Source organism: Bombus bifarius, unplaced genomic scaffold (genome assembly GCF_011952205.1).
Source record: "Bombus bifarius isolate JDL3187 unplaced genomic scaffold, Bbif_JDL3187 scf7180000007990, whole genome shotgun sequence".
Classification (NCBI taxonomy): domain Eukaryota; kingdom Metazoa; phylum Arthropoda; class Insecta; order Hymenoptera; family Apidae; genus Bombus; species Bombus bifarius.
The window spans coordinates 1027916-1048532 of NW_022884371.1; the positions used below are offsets into that span (position 1 = coordinate 1027916).

General features: G+C 28.1%; 4 protein-coding genes across 9 annotated transcripts in view; 2 read left to right on the forward strand and 2 right to left on the reverse strand.

Moving 5' to 3' along the window:
• The first annotated feature begins 40 nt into the window (after window positions 1-40).
• Window positions 41-19334, forward strand: LOC117205407 (transmembrane protein 245). 2 transcript variants are annotated; one of them, XM_033443762.1, is made up of 11 exons: window positions 41-556; window positions 647-1576; window positions 1649-1813; window positions 1882-2080; window positions 2168-2352; window positions 2437-2537; window positions 2627-2644; window positions 2722-3024; window positions 3111-3319; window positions 7776-7786; window positions 19233-19334. In XM_033443762.1, the coding sequence occupies exons 1-9, from the start codon at window positions 41-43 to the stop codon at window positions 3292-3294; spliced, it is 2601 nt and encodes an 866-aa protein (XP_033299653.1). In that variant the 3' UTR covers window positions 3295-3319; window positions 7776-7786; window positions 19233-19334. The 2 variants fall into 2 exon arrangements, with proteins under 2 accessions (XP_033299653.1, XP_033299654.1); XM_033443763.1 differs by lacking the exons at window positions 7776-7786; window positions 19233-19334 and having other exon boundaries at window positions 3111-3556.
• LOC117205406 (beta-mannosidase) lies at window positions 3940-12756 on the reverse strand. Of its 2 annotated transcripts, XM_033443761.1 has the most exons (16): window positions 12655-12734; window positions 12448-12568; window positions 12166-12281; window positions 11379-12026; window positions 9376-10359; window positions 8976-9297; window positions 7575-7604; window positions 7350-7496; window positions 7110-7258; window positions 6828-7033; window positions 6519-6762; window positions 5714-6440; window positions 5216-5644; window positions 4929-5140; window positions 4625-4846; window positions 3940-4554 (listed from the first exon to the last, which is right to left on the reverse strand). In XM_033443761.1, exons 2-16 carry the CDS (start codon window positions 12536-12538, stop codon window positions 4306-4308), a joined length of 4776 nt encoding a protein of 1591 aa, XP_033299652.1. In that variant the 5' UTR covers window positions 12539-12568; window positions 12655-12734; the 3' UTR covers window positions 3940-4305. The 2 variants fall into 2 exon arrangements, with proteins under 2 accessions (XP_033299652.1, XP_033299651.1); XM_033443760.1 differs by having other exon boundaries at window positions 12448-12756.
• LOC117205408 (translation initiation factor IF-2, mitochondrial) lies at window positions 13783-17478 on the forward strand. 2 transcript variants are annotated; one of them, XR_004487227.1, is made up of 12 exons: window positions 13783-13874; window positions 14158-14296; window positions 14405-14715; window positions 14808-14968; window positions 15105-15331; window positions 15412-15682; window positions 15761-16014; window positions 16089-16374; window positions 16442-16606; window positions 16693-16833; window positions 16994-17309; window positions 17400-17478. XR_004487227.1 is itself a non-coding variant. In XM_033443764.1 (11 exons), exons 1-11 carry the CDS (start codon window positions 13825-13827, stop codon window positions 17164-17166), a joined length of 2178 nt encoding a protein of 725 aa, XP_033299655.1. In that variant the 5' UTR covers window positions 13783-13824; the 3' UTR covers window positions 17167-17478. The 2 variants fall into 2 exon arrangements, 1 of the variants encoding a protein (XP_033299655.1); XM_033443764.1 differs by having other exon boundaries at window positions 16994-17478.
• The window catches only part of LOC117205409 (2-oxoglutarate-dependent dioxygenase htyE), a 35577-nt gene continuing 32200 nt past the window's right edge, over window positions 17241-20617 (reverse strand). For all 3 annotated transcript variants that reach the window (XM_033443765.1, XM_033443767.1, XM_033443768.1), the window contains 4 exons: window positions 19112-19224; window positions 18883-19027; window positions 18136-18318; window positions 17241-17971 (listed from right to left, as the gene is read on the reverse strand). In XM_033443765.1, coding sequence (XP_033299656.1) covers window positions 17618-17971; window positions 18136-18318; window positions 18883-19027; window positions 19112-19224 — 795 coding nt within the window. In that variant the 3' untranslated portion in view covers window positions 17241-17617. The remainder of the gene's footprint in view (window positions 17972-18135; window positions 18319-18882; window positions 19028-19111; window positions 19225-20617) is intronic.

Below are 20617 nucleotides of genomic sequence, written 5' to 3' on the forward strand. Positions count from 1 at the left end.
ATAATAAGCGCTCTAATAGTGAATTGATTACGTATTCACAATGGATAGTACACGGTCGCCTATGGATAACCTCTTTAACATGCTGTCCGGCTTCAGTGCGGGTCATGAAAAAGCCTTAAAACAAGGCATTTATAATGCCGTGGCACTGTTCTTCTTGTGTCTAGTTTCAGCAGCAGGATTTGGATTATATATTATATTGAGACCTTTTGTAAAACCTCTAATTTGGGCTCTATTATGTGGCTCTGTTCTATTCCCTTTCAAATATTCGTTAACTACGATGGTACAGTCATGGTTTGAAAAAACGGAAGTGTCTCATACTCCTTTAATAATAAATTTAATGGTGCTGCCTGTACAAATAGTAGACAAAGTATCTGACAGTATAGGATCATTTTTATGGAAACGCATTAAGTACATTGCCAGTGCATTTTTATTGGGTGCGATACCTTTAACTATATATCATTATATACCTACTATATTAAGTTGCCTTATATGGAGAATATGTCTAATTTTTAGTACTATTTCTGGATTTTTTATAACAACATGCAACACGTTTACGGTAACTTTTAACTATCTAAAAAATGCTTCATAAGAAATATATTTCATCACATGTCGGTAATGATCAATAATAGTAATGTAATTTTTACAGATTGCTTTTATACTTATTGGATATTTATCTATGTTGTATATTTATTGGACACCGAATAATTCCATACATTTCCGTTATACCTCATTTGTTATATGGTTCATGATTAGTTTATATGTTTCAAACATATTAGGTGCTTATCAAATTATTGTATTTATAACACTACAGATACTATACTTGATAGGATTTATTTATGAGGTAGTAGGCATTGTGGAAAACCAAGAATTAGAAAATAAACAAATGACATTTATGGAAGCAATATGCTTTGCATTAACAAATAACTTAACCACAAATATACAACAAGATTCATTTCCTTCGTTTTCTAAAAGTAAAAAGGTAGAAAATATCAGTAAAGAGAGCATGGATGACAAGATAAGTGAAGAAGACAAAGAAACAAAAGTTAAAAAATTCTCCAGCAAGTCAATGTCATTAGATGCAACTAATAGAGGTGTAATGAAGAGACTGCAAGCACCTAGTATACCATTACGTGATCGTTATTTGTTAAGAAGATTGAAAACAGAATTACGAATGTCTATAGATATAGAAAGTGATAAGGTTGATACTGACAAATACATGTATGGTGCATTATATGCTTGCATTGGTATGCTCCTTTGGAAACATAGGTGGATGATATACATTTTAATTATTCCTATAGCCTTTTATATTATTAAACAACTTGGGAGTTATTTTGGAGTAGGGAAGATGATTAAAAATCAATGCAACATTATTATACAAATTATAAAAACATGGTGTATAGAAAGACATCAAGCTCTCTTACCAGTTAATGTTAGAGGTTTATATAAAATTGGAATCATGGTTGATGAAAAATTAACAAAAGCCTTGAAAGCTTCAGTTGATTCTGTAGTAACAATTGCTGTGATTTTTGGCCTACTTATATTTACTACTTGTACCTCTATTTTTATAACTATACAGGTACAATGAAGCTATAATAAATGCTACCTTATACATCTTATAAATGATTATAAATTATTATGCTTTTCCTAGGTTTATACAGAAGGTATGCATCTTATTCATATTACTGGAGAGATACTTAATTCATCTTTAATGAATAATTCAGACATTGATTGGTTACCTGAAGAATGGGAAGATTCAGTTAATAGTGTGTTAGATAATGCTTACACATATGGACGAAGTGCTATTTCTGATGGAGTAAGATATATGTATATATTTATAATTACTAAATATATTTCAATACTAATATGTAATATATGATGTAGATAAAAGGATTGGTAAAAGATTTAGATACTGCAAAGGCTGAACAGTTGGAAAAGAAAGTTTTAGAACTTTGGGATAGACTTTATCAAGCATGGATGATGTCTAATGAAAGTCCTGATTTAATTGGACCTACTGTAGATGTTACAGCAGCTTATTCAGTGTGGGAAAGCTTCAAAGAAAGTTTTGGCAAAACACCTTTACGTAAGATTTCACATTTAAAATTAAATGCAATTAAATGCAGCACTATCCAGATCTATTCAATGTGTTTGTTCTTCTCTTTTTATGTAGAACTGTTTAACATGACCAATATACAAAACTTTGTAAAAGAAAATATTGGGATTTGTATGTCAGTGTTGGACTCCATTTGGAGCATAGTGAAGGGAAATATGTCTGTGATATTAACAATTTTTACAGAATTATTTTATATTATACTTATGAGTGGATCAGCAGTACTTAACTTCACTCTCAGTATGGTAATCAATTAATTACAAAAAACGCGTATATATTTTGAAAATATTTAGAATATATATTTTATGTAATAGAAATTTCATTTTAAGGTGGTGTTTTTTACGACGCTTTTTTACCTCCTTAGTTCTAGTGAAAAAACATACAAACCCATTGAGTTAACTACAGTATTTAGTCCTATTAATTGTCACAGGTAAATGTTTAGATTTTATAATACATCAATATATTTTGTATCATTTGTAATACAAATTATTTTGAAAAATTAATTTTCTTATTTATAAGCACTCTCCATGTTGAGGGGTATGTATATATTGAATTATAAAAATATATCCTATTACGTATTTTGGAAGAGAAGCCTAACATCTTATCTTTTGTAGGTTTGCTGTAGCATTACAAGAAGCAGTAATTGGAGTATTTGCTGCAACATTTAAACTTGCTTCTTTCTTTGGCATGTGGACATGGTTTACACATAATTTGTTCCAAGTAAAAATAATTTATTTACCATCAGCTTTTGCAACAATACTCGGTGCCGTGCCATTTTTGGATGCATATTTTGCTTGCATCCCAGCTACTTTGGAACTCTGGTTTACTCAAGGATCTATGACTGCTATTCTGTTTTTCATGTTTCATTTTCTTCCTTGCAATATTGTGGTAACTGAATTCTACAAAGAAATTAAAGGGTACTATAATTTTTAAAAATTGCAATAAAGATATATTTATTTAGATACATATAACTACATTTACATTAATCGCTTTTTTACTTTAGGGGTGGACATCCATATCTGACAGGTCTTTCCATAGTAGGTGGTGTCTTTTGCTTAGGTGTAGAAGGTGCCATTTTTGGTCCCTTATTGTTATGCTGTATAATGGTAGCAATTAATCTAAGTCGTCGTTACCTACATTCGCCATCAGAAGAAGTTATACCCTCATATGCACAAATTAAACAGTAATAGGGAAGTTGTTAATAATACTTATTATTGAATAGTTGAACAAAAATTAACCGATCTTGGTAGATTAACTTTTAAAAATATAGGCAGTGGTAAATCTTAACATCTAACATGTGCTTTAAATGAAGCTTAAAAACGATCAAACATAAGTCATATTTATAAATGTTTAACGTTCATATAATAACGTTCATAAAAAAATAACTTTTATCTTTATGAAGAATTTTAACACACAATACTATTTACAAAATAAGATATCTTTATCTAGTCTTTAAAAAAGATAGTTTATTATAACGTGTAATTTTTGTTACATGTACATATATTTATAGAAAAATTGCTTGTATATTTTTGTATATTTTGCTTTGTATATTTTTATAAGGTGTTTTGCTAATAATATATTTAAAAAAAATTCAGTAAACAAATCTCAGCTTACGCTTATTAGCATTGTAAGTGCGTTATTGCATCAATTCAATAAATTATTTTTCCGTAGTTTTTAAGATTAAATACTAGAATTTGATAGAAAAAGAGAGTACACGTACTATTTTAAAATTATTAACTCCTGATATTATTGATTAATAGAAAAATAACAAATATATAATAATGTTTAATTGTATATATTCTTTTTAATAATCTAATTATATTAATTATATATACTCTCTTTAATAATATTGTTTATTATACATATTGTATACATTGATTTTATGTTTCATTGTGATAATGTACTAACTTCAATATTTATGTTATATTTTGTTATAAAAAGCCATTGTATAATTTTCAATAGTAACCAATAAAAAATTGTCCAAAATTAGAGATAAATTTATAAGTTAACGAAGCAAAATGTCAAATTTAATGTATTTAATAATTAGTATACTTCTAATTATTCTGGTTATTCTTATTGGATTCGAAATTTATTTACATCGCGAGACATATTTTCCACGAAGGACTTGAAATTTAATATTACAAAGGTAAACAATCATTATTTACATAGAATCAGAGAGTTGCCAGTATTAGACGAATTTAATAAATACCAGAAAGTGTAGTAACTTTCAAAGATTTTCTTAGCACTTCTGGTGTGATAAATTCACATGCATGGAAAGTAACATTTTTATTATTTTCAAACATATGGAAACCATTTTCTGAGAAACGACCACAAACATTACCAGCTTCTAGCCATACAAAAAGTGCTATATTATTTGTTATTAATTCAAGTTCAATATCTGGATAATTAAAATATCTTCCAGGTAAATGATTATCATTTACTTTTACCTAAAATGAAATATTTCATATTAAACAAAAATGCATAACATCTCTTTTGCAGATTCAAGGATGAACTTACAGAAACATTTGCAATTGGTAATGCAATGTTCTTCAGAGCATTGCTTGGATATATGTAATTTCTTGGTGCTATTGGAATTCCAGTTTTGTTTCTCAAGGTGAGTGTTGTAATACAATTACTTTTAGTACTAAAGTTAGATTGACATTCATTAAGTGCTGTAGAATTTAAAATCCATGAATATTCTAGTAAATTATTATGAATTTTAGTTACTGTATTTGCTTCCTATTAAAAAGAAATGTTGATTGCAAGGTTTTAATATAAAAGCATTTCTTTTATTTGCTAAGTGTTTTTGTCATATACTTACAATAATTATATTAGGATGAACATATGATTGTACAGGTTTTATGCTATTCCATGCATAAAGATTCACTTCTAAAATAGCATTTTTTATTGAATATGTCATATCAGAGACAATATAGATTAAAAGCTGCATATCATTAATATAGTATGTAACTATAATAGGTGCAAAAAATTCCATAGCATAGTAATGAAGCATTTTCCATCGTCCATCAAAATCTAAATAAATAAGATTATCAATGGCATCAAAATAAATTTAAATATTACATCCTATTTTCAGTAATCATCATCTACCTATGGAAGACCAAGATGGAGCTTGCCAAACATCATTTAATTGCCAATATAAAGCACCCATTGTCATTCCCTCTCCTATTTCGTTCAAATCCGACTTTGATTGCCGATAAAACTCTGTTTGTATTTTTACCGAAACAGCCTGATTAATTTGGCTTAAATATACATAATTTTCGAATCTTTTTAGACTATCTTGAGTGTCAGGTAATTTTAAATTTTTTGAAATAAGATTCTTCAAATATACTGTTCCTAATGGTAAATGCTGACGATGTTTAAAGAAGTTGCTGTCTATATCTAAATCAGTAATAGTTCTTGTAACCGGCAACATAGTATAAATTGACGGTAGTGATTGAAACCCATATTCAGATGAAAATCTTGCACGAGGATATTGGTTCATATCCCATCCATTATTAAAATAGTTGTAATAATGAACTAAAATATTATTATATTACACCTGCTTTCAAATACAAACTGTTTCTATAGTGAAAAAATATATTTTACCATCTCCAAATAACTTCGAATATGGATCTTTTCCAATATAATTATATTTCTCTGTATACAATCCATTACTAGGACTAGATATTGCAAAAGGTCGTGTGGAATCAAGTTGTTCTACTTCTTTCTTAATTAAATCTACATAAAGTTTGATATAATCAGTTTTATATATTTGTTTAGTTCCAGTTTCGTACCAATTTCCATATAGAGCTGCTTCATTTTCATTATTTCCAGCCCAGAGAACAATACTAGGATGATTTTTTAATCTTTGTACATTTTGTATTACTTCCTTCTTAACTGATTCAAGAAAGTCTTTTGTAGTAGGATACATTCCACATGCAAACATGAAATCTTGCCAAATCATGATTCCATATTCATCAGCTATATTATAAAATAATTCGGATTCATAAAGTCCACCTCCCCATACTCTAAGCATATTCATGTTTGCTTCCTTGGCAGATGTCAATAAGTGTTTAATTGTATCTGTCCTAGTAGTTAACTCAGGAAAAATACTAGCTGGTATGAAATTACTACCCTTCGCAAATATTGGAATATTATTTATCTGAAAATAAAAGCTTAATCCTTGTTTCAGAGTCTTTTGTACAAGCTCTACTGTCCTAAAACCAATGCGTATAGTTTTCTGCTTAACATTAGTAGAAGTAACTGCAGTTACAGTTAATGAGTAAAGAGTTTGATTGCCATAACCATTCGGCCACCATTCATGTACAAGGTTCTATGTAAAAATATTATTTTATTAAAAGCATATATTGGTCAAATATTAGTAAATTATATGCCACTATTGGGAACGTACCGTAGGTACTTTAAGAAGTATAGTACTTTTTGTGTCTGTTTGTAAATTAACATTGCTGGTATTATGAATATTTGATTCTTCATTAATATTAAGAATAGATGAGATATGACAAGTTGTGTTATTTTGTGAGGTAGTTTCAAGAAATAATGTGATTATAACATTCCAAAATTTTCCTTCTTTATGAATATCTGTTGTAACATCCATAATATAAATTTCATTTATGGGAATTATTTCTACACTTTTCCTAAAATTCTTTTTGATTAATATGTAACAACAAATAATGTAAATAAATAATAAAATTAAACACACCAAATACCCATTGATGGAAAAGCTGGACCCCAATCCCAAGAAAAACTTGCTTGCATTTTTCTTATATAATTTACATGACATTCTCCATTGTAACTATCTGGATTGCATATTGGAGGAATAACATACTTCAATGCTTGTTTATTGTGTAAGGCCTCAGCTACTTTAACAGGGGAAGAAAAAGAAACTTCCAATAAATTTTCTCCTCTCTGAAAAGTAGAATATTAATAAATAAATAGAATAAATAATTGTATGGTATGAATAAATAAAAAATGAATTGATTACTTCTAAGTATTTTGTTACATCAAATGTATATCTTAAAAACATATTTGACGTTTCTCCAACTTTTTGTGCATTTAAAATGATTGTAGCAAATGTATCTACACCATGGAAAATTAATACTACTTTAGGTGCTTTCAATAAGGTGTTGTTTACTGTAATACAAATATTAAAAATTTATTTAAAATCAAGAACACTTGTATAAACATATTAACGTTCTTATACTAAAAAATCTAAAATAATTACCATAAAAACCTTTAGTGTAAGTAACTGATTGATTACCAACCCATCGATTAGTTACATCATTATTTTCATTAAAATTATTTGGTATAATATGTGCCTTGCTCAAATCTGTATAAATTCCTCCTGGTACAGTTGCAGGAAATATGATTTCTAAAAAGATATAATTAATATCATAATTAGTAATAATTAATATAATAATAATATTAGAGAATTTAAAAAAATTCTTACCATGTTCATGTTTATTGGTCGTAATTTTACCTAAATCAGAAATTCATATATTATATATTGATAGGATTGATATTATATAAAAAAAGTTTTATTATTGTATTTTATATAACATATTTAATACCTATCCATGAACCATCTAAGGTTAGGGACAAAGTGCTGTTAATCAAAAGTAGAATGACTATAAATTGAAAAATTGTTTTCATAATACTTGTTTTACGACAATTCAATGAATTTTTTATACTATATAGAGATTTTGATAATTATTTTTATAAATATTATATATATGTAAGCTGTAATACGTATGTATGTAAGTCTAAATTCAACTGAATTCTTATCATGTATATTTGAGATATGTATCTGTTTATCATTATAAGTATTTCTTTCATTAAATTATCTTGAATATTATTTAATTTCATCTTACATAATCGTGTTTCTTATATCCTGTTATGACAATGAGTATATTTTTTTGATGTAAATATAATTTCAATACACAATTAATATTTAACTATCTTTATGATTTGTAGTTCTTAACACATTACTTATAATTAATTTAGAATAAATAATACAAAAGACATAATATAATATTTTATTCACAACGAGAATCATTTGTAGAAAAATACATTTTACTATACAGTATAAATGCTTACAATTGATCTACAAAACTTGATATTATATATTTAATCTCTTATACGTTCCTTTTTATCAAACGTAGTTTCGTTTAAGCATTTTAACAAGAATCTTTAATTTATATCATTTAAATTTACTGTGCGAACTGTACAATTAATTACCCACAAAGAAATAAACTGATGTTTTAATAACGTTTCTGATTTTAATCACTACTTTGTTATTTGATAATAAACAGAAAGTAAATAAAAATATTTTAACTTAGTTTTGATCCAAAGTAATAAATATGTTTGTAATAAAAGAATACACACATATACATAAATGTTTACAAAACATGGAATGCTACAATAAACGCAAAAAGAATTATATGTTATGTATTTTATAAGAAATTTGAGGTGTACGTTTCATATTGTTATAATCTTTTTCTGATAGATATGAATAGTATAACAGTACCATTAAAAGCATGATAGAATATCAATTCTTTTATCAGTGTATATATATGTCATACATACATATACATTTGTTGTTTTAAAGATAGCAATAGTACTTGTTAATGTTTTCTTTTTCTACTAGGATATATTTGTCTTTTACTGTCTGAGGAGAATTGTCTTCTATAATCTATATGTGAATGAGTTTGTTCACTAATTGGTCGGAAACAACGAATAGGCGAATTAGGAATGTTACTGGTTTCATTGCTTGAATATTCTAAAAATATACGATATTGTTAATATATAACTTTGTTTACATCTAATTTAAAGAGAAAATGAGAATAATTACCATTTGACGATTCTTCTTCATGCTGTCTTTGTAAGCAACTATTAACATGATCTTCATAATGTATTCCATTAGTGGTTTTATATTTTGAACAAACACCACATTCAAGAATTTCAGTATTGTTAATGCCTATTGGTGATGATTTATTTTCCACTATATATAAATCATTTTCGTATTCATTATCAGATATATATTGTTCGCATCCAGCAGCATGTGTTTCTATTTTATCACTTGGAAAAGATTTATTACAAATGGGGCAATTTACATTATTTGTGACATTATTCTCTGTTATCTTCATTTCTCTAGATACAGAAGTACTATCGTCCTAAAAAGAATTGAGGCACAAATATATAACATTTTACTTGTATATATTACTAAAAAGAAAAAAAAAGGATATGATTACCTCGTACAACATGTTATCCTCTACTGATGTTGTACACTTGTTTTGTCTATTTAAACCTTGTAATCTTTCTTCATCTTTGTTAGTTTTTTTTAAAGATTTCACGTCTACTATAGTATTCCACTTTTTGGTTTTTCCTTCTTTATGCTTTTCCTCCTCTTCTTTTTGCTTTTCTCTTCTTTGCCTTCCTTCTAATTGTTTTTTATAAAATTCTTCTTTCTTTTTCTTTTGGTCTGCTTCCTTCTTCTCAGCTTCTTCCTTTTCAATTTCATGCCTTTTTCGTTTTTCAAGTTGAAGTTTTTCCAAAGAAACATATACATTGTTTATTCTACTTGAAAAACCTTTCTTTGGTAATGGTTTAGTTTCTGTACTCTCAAACATTATTTTAACATTGTCGTTAGCATTATCATTTTTTAATTCTATGAGAATTTTTTCATCAGTGAGAATACTACCTTTATTTTTAGATATTAAAGTTATTGCATTTTGTTTTTCATTGCTACTATGTGCTAATGGACTGCTAGAAGACATATTAATAACATGTTCTCTCCTTTTAGTAATACTTCTTCTAATATTATGAGGTACTTTTTTTGGACATAAGGGAATTGATTCAGATGATAAATATTCTTTAGATTCTTTTTTACAATCTGTTTTAAAATTTTCAGTTTCCATATTATCTGCTAAGAGACTGCTATCATTGTCTTGGTTTAAATTTTTATTTTTTTCACTGCATCTAGCAGTACATACCATTTTATTTGAACGTAATACCCTGTTTGTATCTTCATGAGACTGAATTTTCTTTTTTTTAATAGTATTTTCATCCTCATCACTGCTAGAATATGTTATATCAGAGAAAGAAGAAAGAATCATAGTTGATTTACGTTTATGAGGTCGTTCATTGCTATGTTTGTTTGTACATTCCATTTGATTCTGATCAGTCTTAATATCTTTTACTAATTTTTTATCCAAATTATCTTTAGCAAGACCCACCTATAGAAATGTTGAAAGAAGGATTAGAATTATAACAATAAAACTATTCTTTTTTTTACAGAAATATGATTTATTCAAAGATTGTAGCTTACAGTTTTAATTACTGTTCTTTCTTTATAAACACTTATAAATACATATGTTTGTATAAATGCAAACTTTACAACTTTTATAAGAAACACCAATCATAATCTTCGATCAGTTTTATATAAAGCATTAATGTTATTTGTTCTCAAATTATCTTATCCGTATATATATAAATAAAAAATATGTAAACTTTGCCAGTAAAGTTATCTTTAATATGTTAGTTAAATTTTATCACAACCATTGTACTGCTAATTGTAAGCATAAGAGACAACATCAAATTTGATACTATTTATGCCAAAGAGATATTATATTAATAAATAGTTACACATTTTTTATTGAAAAGAATCAATAGAAATTTATATTAAAATTATGAATATTTTAGGAGAAAACATTATCATTCTAAACATAAATCTGTGCATACAGGTAATTTTTTTTTCCATGGCACAATGTTGTATTACGAAGAATTTAACTTATATGCAAAAAAAAAATAAATATTGGATTGTTCAGAATGAATTTGATTTCGATTTAATTTAGTCGAATATACATTTATATCATTCCTTATATTGACTTTTTAGCCATCTATTAAATAGCTTCATGAATATCATTTTTTGAAGGATTTTTTTGGGAAATGACAATTTACACTTTAAACAATTTTCACAGGTTACTAGAGTATTCAATTCCTCGTTATTAAAAAAGTTTTGTAAAAGGTAGGATAAATGACAGTGAGATTAGAGTATATCCACTGAATAGAATGAATAGAATTGAGCATTCTAGATAAGAGCCAATATCTCAATTTCACTAAAAACATAGCAGAACTTAATTTCTGCTTTTAGAAATGTTAATTCCAATCAATGAAGTCTCCCGAATAATCCAATATTTTCTTATATTCATTAATGATAGGATCTGTAAGAAATGGATTGGATGGAGGTACCCACCTGAATGGGTGACCCCCATTGAAACTTAGTATCGGTAGTACGGTGCCAACTATGCCACAACTCTGCTGTTTGTTTCAAATAAAAGTTTAATTCAGGCAGTAACTTCTCAAGCGTCTCAGGTGTTTGTGCATCTTTGCATAATCTAAATGGCATGCGATCTTCAACTACTGGCCGATTTGGCTCTTGCAAAGGCACATCATTTTCGCTAACACAAGAATCAAGTGGATTAATTTGCCATCGATCCAATTTTTGATCACATTCAGAATGTGTGTCCATTTTTGTTTCTGAGCTATTTATAATATCTGAATCTTGTAAAGAATTTTTTGATTTTAAAGAAATATATTTACTCGTGCTATGAGAATAATTATCTCGGATATTTGAATTGTCTTGTAATCTAATAAATGTATCTTTGCTATCAAATTTTTTCCCTCTGTACATAGGGTTTCTTGAATCAGCAATAGCAGCAGCAAGATCAGAATTGCTACATCCATGTGAAGATGCTCTTTCATGTATTGGTGATGTATGATTAGGTTTATAAGAGTGTATCGATTGAGTTGCATCATTGTGTTCTTGTATCTCCAATTCTTGTGTTAAATTTGCCTTGAGTATTACCTCGGAGGTACATTCACTAGAAGATTGGATTAATTCCTAAAAACATATTAATATACATATCTTAATTACATATTGCATATAATATACTACAATAATACATATTCCATGATTTTTATAAATGTGAACAATTATGTTCAAAATAAACAAAGACTTTATTAAATATGAGTAAATCAACCTTTTGTGTATCTTTTTCATCATTAGCCATATTTGCCATATCCTTAGATTCATTAATAAACCCTAAAATTTCTTTCATATCTTTGTAAGTATACCATGTCTCGTACATTTTCATATCTGAAAATTATTTTATAAAATGATAAAATATATACATAAATAATAAAATAAATGATATATATATAAATATATAAATGATAAAATTGTTATGATTAAAAGAAAAATAATTAATAAAATTAATGCTTTTAATAAAAGTATTTTATTAAAAAGAGTAAGATTCAGGTACCTATAAGTTCTCGTTTCATTTCTTCTTCTTCTTCTTCCCTTTCTTTAGATGTGAACATCTCAACTTTATCTCGTTCCATGCTATCTGACATATTTGTAATTTCGCACGTTTAGATCAGAAACTGTCAACAAAACGTATTTTACGTACCAAATTGTAATTTAATTGTAAAAAGCTTATGATTTGTAATTTCGAATTTTTCCTCATTACTATTTAATTGTTTCAATAATATCCATTTATGGACAACGATGACGAAAGAACAAAAATTGATGGAAAGAGGTAAGCGAATGTATTATATTATATGGATAACCTGAAGATTAGTGACATCGAACCGAAAGAATATATCGATATTGATGATAAGCAATTTCAGATTGTTCGATTTTTGAAATCCACTTACGTGAATAGATAAATAGATTTAGATGTATGTTACTAATGTAATTTATCATATTTTACGAAATTATAAAATAGAGAAAATTTTATTATTAACTGATTTAATGTTAAAATAGTATAAATATATCTATTCTAGAATGAAGTGAATTAATTTCAAATATTTAATTATACAAATAATCCCATTTAGTTGGACCACTCTCCACCTTCTTAAAATTTTAACAATGTAATTTATAAGCCTAAGTAAAAGTATCCCACTTAGCGGAAGTATTCACAATTGCTGAAAATTATCAATCTTAAAAAGGAGATTCCTTTCTGGATATATATCTGGTTACATACTACAATTATATCAAAAACGTTAAAAACCACCTAAAAGCTGCGACCGACCAACCCAGTTGTTCAATTGATTCCTTTATCATATTAATTTTGCAAATAAATCACATTTATAATCATAGTCAAAAATATCAAATAAACTATTAATTATCTATTCAAAAATAATACATGTGCGTTCAAGGTGAATGCGTACCATGTGCTTACACCTACCAGAATTTCCAACTTGAGAACTATAATGATCATTAATTACCTTGTTATTATTATTAATAGCATTAATTCCTACATTTATTTCATGGGGATAATCTGCCAAAGAAATAGATCTTAAACAAAGGACAAAATATTTATTAAGACCCGTATTAGATGAACTATATAATCCACATAATAAAATATAATTCGAATATCAAATTCTGTTGCCTTCCTCAAAAAATCTATTGGGCTCCATTAACGTAATCTAAAATTTAATCTAAAATTTTTTATCATTGCACAATGCATTGTTGTAAAATGAATGCATGCATTGTTATGAAAAATCATAAACATCTCTATTAGTTTGAAACACAGTCATGTGGACCAATTTGCCTTCATATCTTTATACTTAAATATAATTTTAAGACGCAACAACACAACGCTCTCTGATGGGACATGGATGTATGATTTTAATGGATGAAAATAAATATGACTGCGTCCATAGTCAGAGCATATATTCAATCTGGGTATTTTATATTTTTGTTTAATGTTATAAATTAGAAGTATTTTTTTTGCTCTTAATACATTCGTTATACAGTATACACTAAACATATGTTTACATGTAATACTTATTGTTATTGTTTATTTGTAGACAGTATTGGATCGCAAACATAACCTTCTTTTATAATTTAATGCTAGTCCTAAATTATAAATACTTTAATATGTTTAATGTTATTATTTATAATGCTTAATGTATTTAATGCGTATCACTAAATATATTTTTTATTAATGTAATCTATTTATTTATAGTTTATCAAGGCAAGTATCAGAAGTAGTATGGCGAGAACAAAATATAAATCATACTTTACAAACCTTGAATGTATTACATATTCAACGGCAATATTATCATATTACTCTAGCTTCTTTTAAACGAAGAAATAATCGAGAAGTATGATTTAAAACGTATTAATACATTATATATACATATACATATTAGTACATATTATTGTATTATATTTAATATATGTACATAAATAAAATTATAAATTATTTTCAGAAAACTATGGTATTTAATGAAGAAATGTTAAATAATTTTTCAAATGAACAATTTAAAAAAAAGTCATTCCCAGTAATAGAAGTATGGGAAAATATGACAGTTAAAGAATTAGCAAACTCTGCTAAAAGGGATATTAACGATGTTTTAGATGTACTTCATATTGTAAGTGGTAAAAATATTTATAATAAAAATAGTATTTTATCAGGTGGACAATTAATATCTAGCATAATTAAAAAACTTGGTGCAAAATCTAGAATTATTTCAAAGCAAACTTCAAATAAAGATACAAAGTATAAAGACATTACAAGAAGGTAATACGAAATTAATATGTTTAAATAATTAATTCAAAATAGCAATTCTTGTGAATTTTCTTAAGGCTGTAATATAATTATATTTTGTATAGACCTCTACCAGATAAGTCTCAATTAGTGAGACGACATCCAGTGGTAACAATAATGGGGCATGTTGATCATGGTAAAACTACCTTACTTGATGCATTACGACATACGTCTGTTGCACAGTCTGAATTTGGTGGAATTACACAATGCATTGGCGCCTTTGATGGTTAGTTCTAAATTAATCTTTAAATATTCATTTATATATATTTTATTATTATATAATTAAAATTTCACTGAAATATAATTTTGAAAAATGAAATATATAACTTGAAGAAAAATATTTTATTATACTTAAATTTTAGTAACTTTGGATTCTGGAGAACGAGTAACATTTTTGGATACACCTGGCCATGCTGCTTTTACCTCTATGCGATATAGAGGGGCATATGCAACAGATATTGTAGTATTAGTAGTAGCAGCTGATGATGGTGTCAAAGAACAAACCTTACAAAGTATAGAAATGGCAAAAAATGCCAAAGTTCCAATTATTGTGGCTATCAACAAAATTGATAAACCTAACATTGATATTGTAATGTTTTAAAGCTCTGAGTTCAGATTAAAAATCAGAATTTGAGAATTCTTAAATCTCTAATTATTTTGTTTTCACAGAAAAGGACACAACATGAACTTGCAGATCATGGAATTGTAGTTGAAGAACTTGGTGGTGAGGTACAATGTGTGAAAATATCTGCTTTAAAGGGAACTAATTTACAAGAATTAACAGAAGCTATAGTTGTACAAGCGGAATTAATGGATTTGAAAGGGGATCCTGCAGGCTTAGTAGAAGGTGTTGTTATTGAGTGTAGTAATCATGTTGGTCGTGGAAAATTAGTGACGGCTTTAATTCAGCGTGGTACTTTAAAGAAAGGATGTTTGTTAGGTAAAAAATAGCAATACTAACTTTTATAAATTAAATATATTAAAATAATTTTTATTGATATTCCTTATTTTTTAATAGTCTCTGGACTAGCATGGGTTAAAGTAAGAGCTATGTTTAATGATTCCGGCCGCCCTATTTTGGAAGCTAAACCATCGGATGCAATACAAATCATTGGATGGAAAGAATTACCTGATGTTGGAGATGAAATGCTAGAAGTAGAAAATGATAAAATATTGCAAGAAGTTCTAAAATTTAGAGAGAAAGAGCGCAATGAAACTTTAGCTAAACAACATAAAGCTGTTGCTGACCAAAGGCTACAAGAACATCTCATTGTAATATTCAGTGGACACAGAATGTATACTTTAATTATTTATGAAAGTACAACCTATATTTCTCACTATTATAGGATTATCGAAAGCTGTTAGAAATTAGAAGAACATTTGGAAGAGATAGAACAGTAATGAGAAAGGTGAGGGAAAAACTGGCTGAAAAAGAAAAAAATAAACGTATAATAGAGGATCCTACTCCAACAGTTAATATTATTATAAAAGGTGATGTAGCAGGAAGTGTCGAGGCATTATTAGATATTTTTGACTCATATAAATGTGATAAAATATGCAAACTAAACATTGTTCACTATGGTGTTGGATCCATCACAAGCTCGGACATAGAATTAGCGGGTACATTTAAAGGTAACAAAATTTTAAAATAAAGTTATATATTACTATACATTACTCTAAATTATTTATCTGTTCTCAGCAATTATTTATGGGTTTAATGTAAAGGCAATTAAAACAGTAGAAGAAGAGGCCACTGCAAAAGGCATACCTCTTCGACTGTATAACATTGTATATAAACTTATCGATAATGTTAAGGCAGAAATTAATAGTTTACTACCTGAAGTCAATATCGAAGAAATAACAGGTAATGATTATTGATATTATATAACAGATAATTATAATATAAATATTGTATGTTAATAATGATTTCTTTTCGATTTTTAAATATAGGTGAAGCAACGGTATTACAAAAATTTGATATAAATGAAAAAAATAAGAAAGTAAGCGTTGCAGGTTGCCGTTGCGTTAAAGGCGTTCTTTTAAAATCTGGACTGTATCATATAGTAAGAGGAAATGAAAATATTTTTACAGGTAAATTTGTTATGACAATTATGAAATTCATTTACTAATCCACTACTTTACGTTTTATTAATTTCATTTAGTATTTTATTTTCCATTGAATATTAATTTTAATACCTGTAACATACATTTTTTATATTGTTATCAACAATATTTGAATACTTTGTTATAGGAAGATTGGTATCAATGAGGCATTTAAAGGATGAAATGTCGTCGATAGAAACTAATCTCGAATGTGGTCTCAGATTTGAAGATCCAACAATATCATTCCAACCTGGAGATAATATTATTTGTGTCATAATAAAAAGGGAGAAACAAAAGCTTGATTGGGATCCTGGATTTTAATTGGATATCGTTGTATTTAGAAAATTACAGAATAGTATATAGACAATATAAAATAAAAAAATACAAATGACAAATCACTGACCTGTCTTCCGTTTTATTAATGGCATATTAAATTATTTATATAAAATGGATTTTTACAAAATGTAAGTACAAATTTCTTTATTATTGCCTTAGTGATGCAACACTGTAGTTCTTGCACTTTATCGATGGAACTTTTCCTTTGTTTGAAACAGATATGGATGAGCCATTTTATCATAATCGGTAGTTGATTATTCTGTCTCTTATTGGTGTATTAGCTTCTTTAAAAAAAAACGTATAATGTCATAGAATCATAAGAATTGATCATGTTACATTGGTATTTAAAAATTTCAAGTCTTTTTCAACTCAAATTTCAATGATAAGTTAAGACATTTTTATCCAGAAACAAAAAGATATAATTGTGTTAACACCGTTAAGAAGCATAAGTTTCTCGAAGTCGACGTTGAATATGGTGATACGCAGTCATAACACCGCGTTTCTTTTTCTGTAAACGACACAATGCTGGTTCTTGGTTGGCTTGTGCGATTTTTGTATCTAAAGGCTCGATAAGAGTATTAGTATCTGGATGCACGAAAAATGCAATGGAATGACGACCTCGACCACAATGTTCTGGTACAACAACTCGGTGTCTTAATGCTGGTAATTGATTGTTTGTCCAGTTCGCTAATATATCGCCAGTGTTCACCAAAATTGCACCTGGGAGATGACCAACTCTTCCCCATCGTTCACCGTAAGGAGTCTGTATTTCTAGACCACCTTCGCAATCCTAAAAATAATTAAATAATTAAAAATTATTATGTTATAATTTATATCTTGGTGGATTAAAAAGAAATTTAATTGCAACTTAGATAGAATTGGAAACTGAAAATACAATTTAATAAAAAAATGTATCTAATCGGAATTTTTATTAAGTTTTATAGATATATCTACCTGTGCCAACAAAGTGAAAGTTCCATAATCGCAATGAGCACTACAACGAGCCAATCCTGGCGCTGGTGCACCAAGAGGAGGATAGTAAAGAAGACGAAGGGTCGACTCGTTACCAGGTCCCAGCATGCGCGAATGCTTCGACAGCAGGAAATCAGGGGATTGCTCTAGGCCCACGGCCAGAGCCTACAAGGCATAGATCACATACATTGGCCCCTATTTTTATTTTATAGTACCTAATGACGGCTGTAAAGCAACCGAAGAAACCAATCGTGTTAGTTTGCCTGCGGGATAGATTGGTTTGTAGGGTTACTCACAGTTAAAGCAACTCACTTTTGTTAAACTATCTGTCCATAAAGGCTTCCGGATCGTTATGAACAAACATCAATGGAGAAAGAGAAAGAAATATATTTAGAAGCATTTTAAATATTTGTGCAACGCTGTGTAGTTTAATATTACGAAAGGAAGAGATTATAGCTGTGAACGAATCTATTCAATGTAATTCTATTAATTCTTTGCTCCAGAAAAGTTTGAATTAAAATGTTCGAGTTTTTTAAGAAGCAGCTTAACGTGAGATCCAGATTTTTTACGTCTAATAAGAAGTAATAATATAAAAAATGCTCAACTAGTAGAAATTAATAACACGAAGGGCTGGATCTTGCGTCAACCTTTAGAAATTGCTTTTATAAATTAGAAGACAACTAAAATCTATTTTGTATGTTCATATATAACAGAAAAATTTGACATTACAGTTAAAAGCATTGCGGATAGTTGCTTGAAGTCACGAGCAAGTTCGTCGACCGCCGATTTAAAACCAGGTACTTCCTCGTCCGGAAGAGGTCCTTCGCGTCCGGTCACATTGAAAACATGTCGAGCTTCTTTCTCATCGGTGTATCTATGAATATAAACCACAAAAAAGATATTAACAAGTTTAAATAAAAATTCTCTTATAATAAATTCAGTTTCAAATAAACTATACTTTGATGGTCCTGGTTTCACGTATCCGTAGTTGCTCTCATTGCGTTCGTACTTGGTTCGCACTTCCTCTGGGAGTTCGCAGAATGCATCGAAAGCTCTGTAAGCTGCTTTCATCTGTAAATAATACATTATTATTACAATAGTAATTATCAAAACTCTATGTAAGCCTAGTATTATGAGATTATTTTATAAATTTTCCAAGATTAAAAAGACTTTTTAATGAATTTTTCAAGATCAAAGATTTTTTTATGAATTAGCAACATGTAATTTCATAAGAAGTACATATATAAATTCAAATGGTTAATGATCCAAATATAAAAACACCCGAGAGTAGCAACACCTCATTGAGTGAAACATTATGTAATTAATGTCTGAGTTCGGTATCAGGAACCTTCCAAGGTAACATTCGTGAGATATCGACGAAACCGGTGACGACAAAGTCATCACATTGATGCGTGTCATTTCAGTTATCACGAGCTTCTGATTAAATGACTTACGAAATTGTGTAAAAACCTGTCTCATCGACTGTGAATATACTCAATACTAGGAATGATAAAAAAGTATGTGAAATATATAAGAATATTGCAAAATTTAATAGGCACAGAAAAAGGTAAGAATAATATTCCAAAGAAAAATGACTTTTTGACTTAACATGCCTAGCGATCTTCAACGAAATCATTGACAAAAAGTTCCGATAGGTTCAGTGAAACAATGAGGAGGGTTACATAATTTGTTGTATTAATTGGTTGCATTAATGCCATCATTCGTGTTTTATGATTATTTAAAATTCCTTGAAGAATAATGTAGATGTAGATAATATATTTCAATGGCACTATGAGTCAATTTGAATAAGCAATTTACCAAAACTTTAATCGATGACATCGGCTGAAGAAATTAAACAAAAATTTTTTCAATCTGAAAGAAGTTATGATTATTTAAAAAATGAAAAATCTAGGATATTTTTTTTATAGAAATTTATAATGTACATATTTTATTTGAAAGTTGAAGGAATATTAGTAGAAACGTCGTTGTATTTAAAAGAAACAGCATAAATGTGTTTTTATGTAATCTCCATGTGACCTTTTGACACGCCATTTTAAATTCTACATGCAATAGAAGCAATGCCACATGTCTTGCAACACGTACTTTTTACATACTCTGCTTTATATTATTACTTAAATAAACGCTTAGCACTATGGAAAAATCCAACAAATTTCATAAAAATAGTGCGACAGTAAGACAGTTGTAAATTGCAAAATCAAGTCTGCAAGATGCGCCTCGATCCCTGGGAGTATCTCTGAGCTCACAAAATATTTTCTAAGCTTCTCGATTACCAAAATAAGCTTGTACGCGCGTTTCTCAAACTGAATTATTTTGGAAGACTATATCGTTCAACTTATCTATAACAAAATAAAATTTTGCAGTGGAGAAATATTTTGAAGTTGGATCTACATATATTAAATAATTAATTGTGTGGTGCCGTTAAGAAACATGTAAAATATTCATG